Source organism: Barbus barbus (genome assembly GCF_936440315.1).
Source record: "Barbus barbus genome assembly, chromosome: 15".
NCBI classification, from domain to species: domain Eukaryota; kingdom Metazoa; phylum Chordata; class Actinopteri; order Cypriniformes; family Cyprinidae; genus Barbus; species Barbus barbus.
Genome location: NC_136743.1, coordinates 25,715,002 through 25,726,003, shown reverse-complemented (window position 1 = coordinate 25,726,003; position 11,002 = coordinate 25,715,002). Strand labels below are relative to the sequence as shown.

The 11,002-nt window shown below is 38.1% G+C and overlaps 1 protein-coding gene across 1 annotated transcript; it reads left to right on the top strand.

Annotated features, from left to right (window-relative positions):
* Window positions 1–1,127: 1,127 nt before the first annotated feature.
* yme1l1b (YME1-like 1b) lies at window positions 1,128–10,534 on the top strand. The gene is made up of 18 exons (XM_079436096.1): window positions 1,128–1,291; window positions 2,222–2,347; window positions 2,532–2,712; window positions 3,123–3,215; window positions 3,363–3,472; window positions 3,756–3,906; window positions 4,158–4,241; window positions 4,516–4,689; window positions 4,972–5,124; window positions 5,253–5,385; window positions 5,469–5,531; window positions 5,681–5,793; window positions 5,905–6,060; window positions 6,536–6,687; window positions 7,495–7,621; window positions 7,784–7,857; window positions 8,287–8,373; window positions 9,273–10,534. The coding sequence occupies exons 1-18, from the start codon at window positions 1,259–1,261 to the stop codon at window positions 9,414–9,416; spliced, it is 2,154 nt and encodes a 717-aa protein (XP_079292222.1). The 5' UTR covers window positions 1,128–1,258; the 3' UTR covers window positions 9,417–10,534.
* Window positions 10,535–11,002: the final 468 nt, after the last annotated feature.

Below are 11,002 nucleotides of genomic sequence, written 5' to 3'. Positions count from 1 at the left end.
GGCAAAGGGAACATTTTGGCGACCTCAGCCTGAGTTGTGGAGCCAACATTTACATCCCATAAGAATCATCAACGACGTCACATTACAGATGTTAAAGAGTGCTTTTGACATCTGTATCCCTCTCCTTATTCATGTTAGGTAGTGTATCCAGCAGAAAGTGCTGTCCAGCTTTTCTTGTGTTTGGCAAGTTCCTCAAAACTGCCCCGTTTGATGTTGAGTGCCTTCAAGTCTTGAACAAACATTCCCCTCCATGAGCATCCTTATTGGCGTCTGGCAAGGGAAGTTAACCATATTGTTGCTGTCTTCGGGATTTAATTGTTCTCCATTCGAAGAACATGGACAGCCAGTTGGAGTCTTCTTCGGGCAACAATGATGTGGAGCTGTCATGTGCCATTCCTTCGAAGTACTTCAACATTAGTTATCATGATCATAATATCAGATTTTTTAAAGATTTGGTATAGACTTTTCTACTGGAAGATATTAAACTTCTTGTTGATACTCGCTGATGCCTTCCAGGCCTCATTGGCATATGTGGCTGTCAGGTTCACGATGGTAAATAGGCGTAATTGGATGGTAATAACCAAATTTGATTCATCTTCAAGAAGATGGCTGCTGCCTTCCAGATGCATTTAATATATGCTTCTGCAACTCTGTTCTGAGAGATTACACTACCCAACCCTACCTCCTTGTTCAGTCAATGGCATTCACAAGCATGATCTTCAACTTCTCAATGCTTATCCTTAGGCTTATTTATAGAGAAGTGGGGATAGAATGCAACCTTGCTTCCCCACTGTAGCAATTTCAAAAACATCTTCATGAACAGCATGCTAATGTGTAATTGTTTCTTATTTTGCTTAAAGAACTTCTTTTTTTGTTCGTTTCATTTAGTAGGCTACTGCCCTTCAGAAGCAACAGAGGATGCTTACGAAATAAGAACAATTTATCTTGATCATAATTATATTGTATTATATTTTATTGTATTGTATTGTACCGTGCGCTTTACATGCAGTAACATGGCAGTATTTACACCTGACTGATAAGCTACATAAATTCAAAATCTGTTTAATCTTATTTTATGTTATGGACTTTTATTTTGTCATCTTCTAAGCCGGATGTTGTAGATCGTTATGTTGATGAGTCTCCGCAGTGTCAGCGAGGCTAGTTGAGCGGAAGAGGACACCGGTGGAGGGCATTACATGTAACTCCAATTCAATAAACTCCCGTTGTCTTCAAGAAAATTGTCATCAGCAAATCGGAAATGTTTTCTCTTTCTACTTCCCTTCAGCCACAGGTAGTTATCAAATCACTGTCTATATAGGGCAGCGGGTTTCGTAACTTAACGTACGCAGGCTAGCTGGGTAGCTAGCATATGTAACAAGCAGCACTTCAGATGTGCGCGAGTGGTTTTCGAACATCATGCAGAAAAGGCAATGTTATGTTATTAGTCTAGTCGTCGTTGTTGTTATAGCTGACTTGATTGCAGTGTTATTGGCGGTTTGTGTTTACAAAAATGCTGTTTTAAGACCATGATTTGCGTTGATACCAATGAAAGAACATGCATCACAGCAGAAGAGTTTTTTTTAAATCTCCCTTAAAGTCATGAACATTTAATCCACCACAGTGTTTCAAGTGTGATTAATTATTTAATATATTCTATAGCTTCAGGCTTGGAAGTTACGTTTTAATAGCCAACATAAATATCAATGACATTTAGCTAAGAATACGTTCATTGCTTTCATTCGTGTATCCTAAAAACAGACTGACATTAAATAATATACGCAGGCTTTTTACATAATTTAAAAAATCCAGGTTCGTGGGAAATGAAAATATTTTTCATAAGGGACCCCCCCACACACACACGCATATCACAAATATGTCTAATATGTTACAGACATTGCAATCTGTTTTACTGATAGAGTCAACCTTATAGATACTATTGTCTCCTTGATGAATGAGTACGCTAACTTCAGATAAAACTTTCATTATGGGCGAAACTGATTTTGTTTCTTGAGAAATGCATAAATCGTTTTCACACAATCAAAAATGTAAAGGTCTAACCATTGTTTTTACTCCATGTTTAAATACTCATCGATGTATTATTTACATTGTGGAATTTCAAACACCCCAATACAAATTATATGTTTTAATTAAAGTTGTTATAAAAATGTAATTCTCAAGACACAAAAGAAGAAAAACTTGGTTTTGCTGTTTGTCTCCACAGGTAACAGTCCAGCTGAGTCACCTCATCAATGCCCTGCACTCTCTGAAGGGTTCAGTGAGCAGCAATACTTCAGTCAATCACAAACTCAGAGAGAACACATCAGAACAAGATCTGAACTGCACAGAGGTAATTACATTCATCTGTTCACTGGTAAATACTGTACACATGTAGGTTATTGGAACCCTGCCTTTGTCCCCTCTATTGCCATGGAAATGTGGATGTTAGCAGCTTTTAAATGAATGATGCTCTTCTGAATCCTGACCATGTTTTTCCTCTTTAAATTCTGCATCTGTGGTGTTGTGCTGGGAAGCCATCACTGACCCTCCGGGATTTAGGCTTGACAGATCTCGGGGTCAGCCAGCTAGACGAGCTGGTGCAGAAGCTTCTGCCCTGTGTTACTCATCAGGAGTCGCTCTCACAACTGAGGACTGTGCCAAATATCTGGAGGACTTCCCATCTTTCCTCAGATTCGTTCTTTCACAACAAACATGGTCAGACAAAAAATACATTTTTCTTCACTTTATCGATACCTGAGCTGTTAATTTACTTTCATTTTGTAATCTTGTTTTATTGATTTCAAATTATAAAACTTACTATATTGTATTTTGATGATTCCGTCCATTGTAATTCAATGAAGCTGTCACTGAAGTTGACTGAAGCTGGTTTCTTTAGCAGTTTTTAGCATTTTCCTGTGCCGCAAAGAAATGTCAGTCATAAAATGCACATCTGTGAATGAGACTACTTAAACCACCCTCAACAATTCACTCAATAGTTAATTGCTGCAGCCATCCATCACTGTAATCTTGATTATTATATATTATTGTGATTGTGCAGCTTTCTCATGTTGGAAGGCTAAATTTACCACATGAATTAACTGTTTATTTTCTGCTTTCCTTTTCAGGGTTTTCAAGAATGGGCGGCGTTACTCCTGTGTTCTCTAAGCAGAACAAGTCACCTCTCCAAACATTATGTTCAGATCTCAAATATTTGCCATGTAAAGTATATAGTATTTTACTATTCAGTTGTCACACACTAAACATGCAACTTCATTTGACATGATCTGTGTATTTTCCAGCTGACATTCATCAAATATTAATATTTTTTTTAGATTAATATTAATATTAATTCTTTCTTTTTTCAGTGATGGTCCCAAATCGTGGCTTTAAAACTCTGAAGTCCAAAACACGTCGTCTACAGGGAGGTTTGGAAAGTTCAGGGGAGCCTGAAGGATTTACACCATCATTTATTAAGGTCACCCACACAGTAATACAGCGCTTTCTTTTAAATTATGTTACCCTAATGTAGCGTTTATTTACTTAAGTTATTACAACACAGGCAGGTGAGGGTTTTTTTTCAAGGTTGGAGCTAAACTCTGCAGAACATCGGCACTCCAGGACTGACATTGCCTATCCCTGATATAAACTATCCCATTAATAATTGTGCTTTAAGGGTTTTTTAGCATATTGTAAATGTCCTTTTTAAAAGTGAAGGTTTGAATGGCCATTTTAATGTTATTTATGTTTTTGTCCACCAGGGTTTCCTTACACGAGACAAAGGGCAAGATGTTGAAACGCTAGACAAGCTCCTGAAAAACAAAAACATTCCTGATGGTCAGCATGATGCTTTTAAGACTGGTTTTGCTGAGGGATTCCTAAAAGCACAGGCCCTAACACAGAGAACCCAAGGCAAGTTGTCTTAGGGCTTTCAGTAGACAAAAGCTCCATAAAACCATTTGTGTGAGTTTTGAAAATAATGTGATCTAGTACCTTCACACAGTACTGTAAATACTGGTAGTCTTGTCTTGCACAGCCTTGTTTTTACCCTGACTAAGGTCTATCGTGATCTGAATGGTGAAAGGTTCTAAACCTGATATGATTGTTTCCTTTCTCACTTTATTGTTGTATTTATAAAAACATCATATTGTCATCTCCAATAGAATCATTAAGGAGGACGCGACTGATACTATTGGTGCTTTTGCTGCTGGGCTTATATGGCCTCTCAAAAACACCTTTCTTATCAGGTAAATATTATTTAGAATCTTCTGCATGTGTGATTTGTCTTCCTCAATTCAGTGTAGTTTATATCCTGTGTGTCATGTCTACTAGTGTGAATATAAAATTTGAATTATTAATAAATGTTTTGGCTTGGATTGAAAGCCATTAATGCTCTTTTGGCTGGTTTACCCCTTTAATGCCTCTTTTGTGGCTTTGAGAAAGCTTTGTGTAGTGCTTTGTGTGTGTGTGTGTGTGTGTGTGTGTTTGGAGTGTGAACTATAATGTAACCATTCCGGACAGTACGATTCCGAACCACATCAGGCCTGGACTCAGCAGTGGACCCTGTCCAGATGAAGAATGTCACCTTTGAGCACGTTAAGGGTGTGGAGGAGGCCAAGAATGAGCTGCAGGAAGTGGTGGAGTTCCTCCGGAACCCGCAGAAGTTTACAGTTTTGGGAGGAAAGCTGCCTAAAGGCAAGAACATACTTTTGCTGAAAGGCTCCAAGCCAGAGCCATTTAAATGAGTAGTTACATGTAAATTCTACTGTTGTTTGCTCATCTTCATGTTTTATCAAACCTGTATGATTTTCTTTTTTTTTATTCTGTGGAATACATTTTGGAAATATTCTTACACCTTACTTATTTACCATCCAGTAGTAGTTCATAGTGACCACGTGTGTCAAGCTTCAAAAAGGATAGGATCAAAAAAGACACCATAACAGCAGTCCATATTTATTTATTTTTTTCCTTTCATAGGAATCTTATTGGTTGGGCCTCCAGGTACAGGAAAGACCCTGTTGGCCCGTGCTGTGGCAGGTGAGGCAGATGTGCCATTCTACTACGCATCTGGCTCAGAGTTCGATGAGATGTTTGTTGGTGTTGGTGCCAGTCGAATCAGAAACCTTTTCAGTGAGTACCTAGCTTGCGTAGTGCCAAATCAGTGAAAGTCAGGAGCCTAAAGCGCTCTCCTGTGCCTACTTGGTGAATGAAGGATTGTATGCATGTATTAAAGCAGTTCTTCTGCATTTGTTCTCTAGGGGAAGCTAAAGGTAATGCTCCTTGTGTTATCTTTATTGATGAGCTGGACAGTGTTGGCGGAAAGAGGATTGAGTCCCCCATGCACCCCTATTCTAGACAGACAATCAATCAGCTTCTAGCAGAGATGGATGGGTGAGCCATGCTACTCCGAGTGACTCCATTGCAATCTTTGTTTGAGTTGCCTTCACTAAATTTTGCTTTTCAACATAATGCAGGTTTAAGCCAAATGAAGGCGTCATCGTAATTGGAGCAACAAACTTCCCTGAAGCTTTGGATAAGTGCGTATATTTCTTTTTGAACATCTAAAGCCTGCTTGTTTTACAGTATGCCAAAAGATAATATGTATGTGTTATTGTGAGTTTGTTAAAGTCTTTTTTCAATATTATGTTGATTGGTCAGAAAATCTGAATGCTGTCTTGTTTCCCAGTGCTCTGATCCGGCCAGGCCGTTTTGATATGCAGGTCACTGTCCCCAGACCAGATGTGAAGGGCCGCACTGAAATCCTCAAGTGGTACCTTAAAAAAATTAAAGTAGACAGTGGTAAGTTGTCTGTTAAAGACGCATTTCTTAATGTTGTAAGGTGTTAAAAAATAGTAATCGCACAGGAAGTCAAGTAAATGTTCTTAAGGATTATTACATTTTCTGGATTAGCTGTGGAGGCAGAGGTCATTGCCAGAGGAACGGTGGGGTTCTCTGGAGCCGAGCTGGAGAATCTTGTTAATCAAAGTGCCCTAAAGGCAGCTGTGGATGGGAAAGACATGGTGACCATGAAGGAGTTGGAGTTTGCTAAGGACAAAATACTGATGGGTAGGTGCCTCTAACTCATGCTGCACAAAGTACATTTTGTTGCTCATATTAGACACATTTACCCCTGAATTTCAGATTTTGTGACTATTTCAAATTGGAAAAGACATTTAGTTCCCACTTTAAGTGAACCTTAGTTCCCAAGTCATCTACAAGACTGATTAAAATGCTGATAAAATCAAGAAAAGATGAGACATAATCACATGACAGTATGATTGAAATGTTAAAATGTAAATAATAATAATAAATAAGTTTATTCTGTGGCACCTAAAAAAATGATTGTAAGTTTTTTTTCTTATAGGGGCCAATGGCTCTGTTTTTCATTTGGAGCCCTGTTACCTGTTGCAGCTTATTCATATTGTGTGCATGAAATAGATGCTGGCACAGTCAAAGCGTACCATCAGAGAAGCACTAATTCTTTTCAGTTGCAGAAGTTTGGGATTATCACTTGTTTTCCATTGACTTTTCCTCTCTGCAGGGCCAGAACGCAAGAGCGCACAGATTGACAAGAGGAATAAAGAGATCACAGCGTATCACGAGTCAGGCCATGCTATTATTGCATACTACACCAAAGACGCCATGCCCATAAATAAAGCCACTATTATGCCGAGAGGCCCCACTTTGGGTCATGTGAGTATATTTTAAGCCATTTCACTGGTAAATTTAAAATATTCTAGCTGACCCCCCCCCCCCCCCCCCCCCCCCAACCCTACCCAAAAAGTATTTTTTTTTTTTTTTTAGGCGACTATTATTTTAGAATGTTTCCATGGTGATGCTTCATGCTTGTCACTTGACACTCCGCAGCCACGAAAACACTGTATGACAGATATATCGCTTTTATTTCCTTTTTCCCTTTTTATTCAAAGTATTCACACACTTGCTTACCATGTCATCAACTTTCTGATAATCCGATTCACAAATATGTGTAAGTGAGAGTTTTGTCCCTTAAAAACATTTATCAAATATTAGAGCTGCCTGATAAATCGCATGCAAATGTCACGCGCATCTCGTCAGTAAAGCCGGTTCTGTGATTAGCAGCAAATCTCCATCACGTGCTTTCAGTTGGAGCGGCATTTAATACACAGAGCCGTAGTTCACTGACAAGCTACGCAATATCATGTTCATAATCGCAGATGAATCGACTTCTATTATGAACACGATATTGCGTAGCTTGTCAGTGACCTACGGCTCTGTGTATTAAATGCCGCTCCATCTGAATGCACGTGATGGAGATTTACTACTAATCACAGAACCGGCTTTACTGACGAGATGCGCGTGACATTTGCATGCGATTTATCGTGCAGCCCTAATAATTTTGTGTTGAAACTGTAAAGTCAGGGTTAGAATATTTTAGAGATATGAGCTGCATTTTTATTTTTCAAGTGCGAGACAGTCCGCCTTGATTTAGTGCCAGTGTTTTTGTTTTTCTCTCTATAGGTGTCCATGCTCCCAGAGAGTGATCGCTGGAGTGAAACTCGTTCTCAACTTCTGGCCCAGATGGACGTCAGCATGGGCGGTCGAGTGGCTGAGGAGCTCATCTTTGGCAGTGAGAATATAACTACTGGTATGTTGCAGTAATCTTTGCCCTTGTTGCAGTGTCATTCACAATATTTGTTTATTATACTAGATGGAAACAGTATACGGTTATAGAGTCTATATAGATTATAGAGTGACCACTTATTTCTGTTTATTTCATCTGGGTAATATTTTTGTTGTTGTCACATAGGAGCATCAAGTGATTTTGACAGTGCTACAAAAATAGCCAAAATGATGGTGACCAGATTTGGCATGAGTGAAAAGGTTTGTCATATTTAGCAGATTATTTTGCTTACTACATATACATATTCATATATATGGATGTTATTGTGAAATTTTATTTACTTTTTTTTTTTTGAAAGAGTTCAAACTTATTGATGCCAAATGTCATTAACTTGCATATTTTCATGTGTAAAGACTTTTTAAGGAAAAATATTAAGCAGGAAAATAAATTGCATGTTATTTGCTAAATTAAATAATTTACTTATTTTGTGCTAAAACTCAAATAAATTAAGTAGACCATTTCACATCTGATGCTTGAGTTTCCATGACAGTTAGAATTCAATAGAAAGCAAGGCAGCTCACTAGGTTAAAAAAACAATATATATATGTAGGTTTTTAGAAGTTTTTGTCCCAAGAGCTATTGAGTATTAATTAGATTTTTGTGTCATTCTTTTTTTTTTTTTTTAATAGTTGGGTGTCATGACATATGCTGACCTCACCAAGCAGAGCCCAGAAACTCAGGCAGCCATTGAACATGAAGTCAGGATACTTCTGAGGGTAAACTTTGTTCTGATCTAATTCGATCCTCAAATCAGTACTTCAACATTGCATTTTTAAAGGGTTATTTCACCCAAAAATAGAAATTAGCCTGTTTTACTCGCCCTCAAAGCATCTTAGGTGTATATGACTTTCTTCTTTCAGACGAATCCAATCAGTGTTATATAAAAAATTGTCCTGACCCCTCCAAGCGTTACAATGGGGGTAAGCGAGTGCTTTTTGTCAACAGTCCAGAACACGTGAAATAAGGTGTGTCGCGTGTGCGCCTGAGATGTGCCGCGAGTTTGTTTACAGGAGCAAAGGAAGCAAAGTCTCCTTACTTTATCAAAGGAAAACCAGTCTCCTCTTGGCTTATATCAAAATTCTCTGACATTTTTCTTTACAAATCCTCGTTTTGTGCTTCTAATTTGGGACCGGTGTTTTGTTTTGTTTTCTCTACGCGTTCATCACTAATCACGCAGCACTGACGTCCTACGTCACCCGCCGGAACGGCTTCCGCGTACCACAGTCAGCGGAAGTGAGAAAAAGTGTTTATTACGTTTGAAATATGTATATGTTTCTTACAAAAACACATGGATTCGCTACAGGAGGCCTTTATTCACCCCCCCCCCGGAGCTGTGTTAGCGTTTTGTGGACTGTTGACAAAAAGCACTCGCTTACCCCCATTGTAACGCTTGGAGGGGTCAGGACAATTGTTAATATAACACTGATTGGATTCGTCTGAAAGAAGAAAGTCATATACACCTAGGATGCCTCGAGGGTGAGTACATCACAGGCTAATTTTCATTTTTGATTGAACTAACCCTTTAAGCACTCAACAGCCTGCTGTTAACATTTCTTGATACCAGCTACTATTTTTTCACATTTTTTGGCTCACATATTTGTTTGAATTCTCCTAGGATTCATACGAGCGTGCTAAAGTGCTCCTGAAGTCTCGTTCTAAGGAACACAAAAATCTTGCCGAGGCTTTACTGCAGTATGAGACGTTGGATGCCAAAGAGATCCAACTTGTTTTAGAGGGAAAGGCATTAGGCAGCAGATGAGGGCTCACCAGGACCTACAGACAAAGGACAATGGAACCCTAAATACATGAATGTACATATGCAACCAAGAGCTTGGTAGGCCAACACTCCCCATTGGTAATTTTTTTTTTTTTTTTTTTTTTCCTGAGCCAGATCTCTGAAAAAATGTTTTAGTTTTACATGCTTGGGATCTTCCTAAGAAATTGTTAATGTGGGAATTTAACTCATTTAGTGTCCATTTCAGTGTTTTTTCTGTCCCATCGACAGTAGGTGCTGCCTTATTTGTAGTGGAGCAGATGCTGATTTTGAATAAATCATTAAGCTGTAAGCAACAGTCCAGTTTCTATAAAGTTAGGAACAAATTGCTGTTCGCTGTTTCTGATGGAATTGTCTAAGGCAGGCTGAGCATATGTTGCATGGTGGCCTTTGAGAAATGGAAGGAAATGTATTTTTCTCTGAGGGAATGTTTCAAAGCTCTTTGGTACTGGGACATTTATATTATTTGTGTGATGCATATCATATTGTCTGCTTGTGAACAATGCTGCTTCAAAATACCTGAAGTCACAGTAAGTTAATGCATCAGAACCCCAGTATGCTATTAGATATACTTTCTGAGAAGAAATTCCAAGTGGCCCAGTAATCAATAAACTGGTGTAGTTTGAGCTCTATTTCTGCACTTTCATGAACTTCACAAGACTATTTTTGTACCATCTGGAATATTATATGTTCCATGTTATAGGTTTAAATACTTGCTCTCTTGCATCAATTTGATCATGCAATCATAAAACAAAATTGAGACTAAAATGTGATATTTGTTCTGCATTTCTCTCGTTCCAGTGGTTGGTACAATCGGTTTATTCTACATATTTATTCATGTACAGTAGCTCTGCATCTGAGTTTACCTTGCCCCCATTATGTTTGCCTTTTACCCAAGCTCGTTTTAGTTGTGTATATACAGTATATATTTATAATTAATAAAATAAAAACAAGGACAGTGTATAATTGTATATAAGTGTATTAGATTGATTTTAGTCTGCTTTCTGCCTGGTTTGTAATTCAAATCGATTTTTCTTTTGAAGCTGTTGCACAAATAATGAATGGGATCTTAACTGAATAAAGGAAATATAACTCTGCATAATTATTTTCATGTAATGTGAAAACTTCTGCATTGCAAGAACATTACCATTACACAAACAAGTCTAAACTAAATGCTTCATATGAAGAAAATTCAAGTAGTACAAAAGTTGGTGCCAAGTTGTTCTAGATGGTTGCTTACTGGCCCAAAATATAAGTCTGAGGATTTTCACCCAGTTAAAGTCTCTTTGCTTTTGAAAAGTAATTGGCTTTCCTCTAGAAGCCACACAGTTAAAATTACATCATTTTCATTTTTGATGGAGCTACACATCAAATACTCACACTTCTGACGTTTCAAGACTTTCGCTCATCTTCGAAACACAAATGAATATATTTTCAATGAAATCCATCACATCAAATATGGTGAACCGACTTTAACTGGAGGAACAGAAATCACTCAGGTTTTATAAAATGTCGCCGTATCAAAATGACAGTCTACATGTTACTGTAATCATATTACTGTTGCTCGCTAT

Bases quoted from the DNA above. Each gene is read 5' to 3' on its own strand.
- yme1l1b (XM_079436096.1), top strand. From the start codon at position 1,259: ATGTTTTCTCTTTCTACTTCCCTTCAGCCACAG. The intron at 3,907-4,157 runs GCAAGTTGTCTT...CATCTCCAATAG, and splicing joins CCTAACACAGAGAACCCAAG to AATCATTAAGGAGGACGCGA. The intron at 6,688-7,494 runs GTGAGTATATTT...TTCTCTCTATAG, and splicing joins GAGGCCCCACTTTGGGTCAT to GTGTCCATGCTCCCAGAGAG.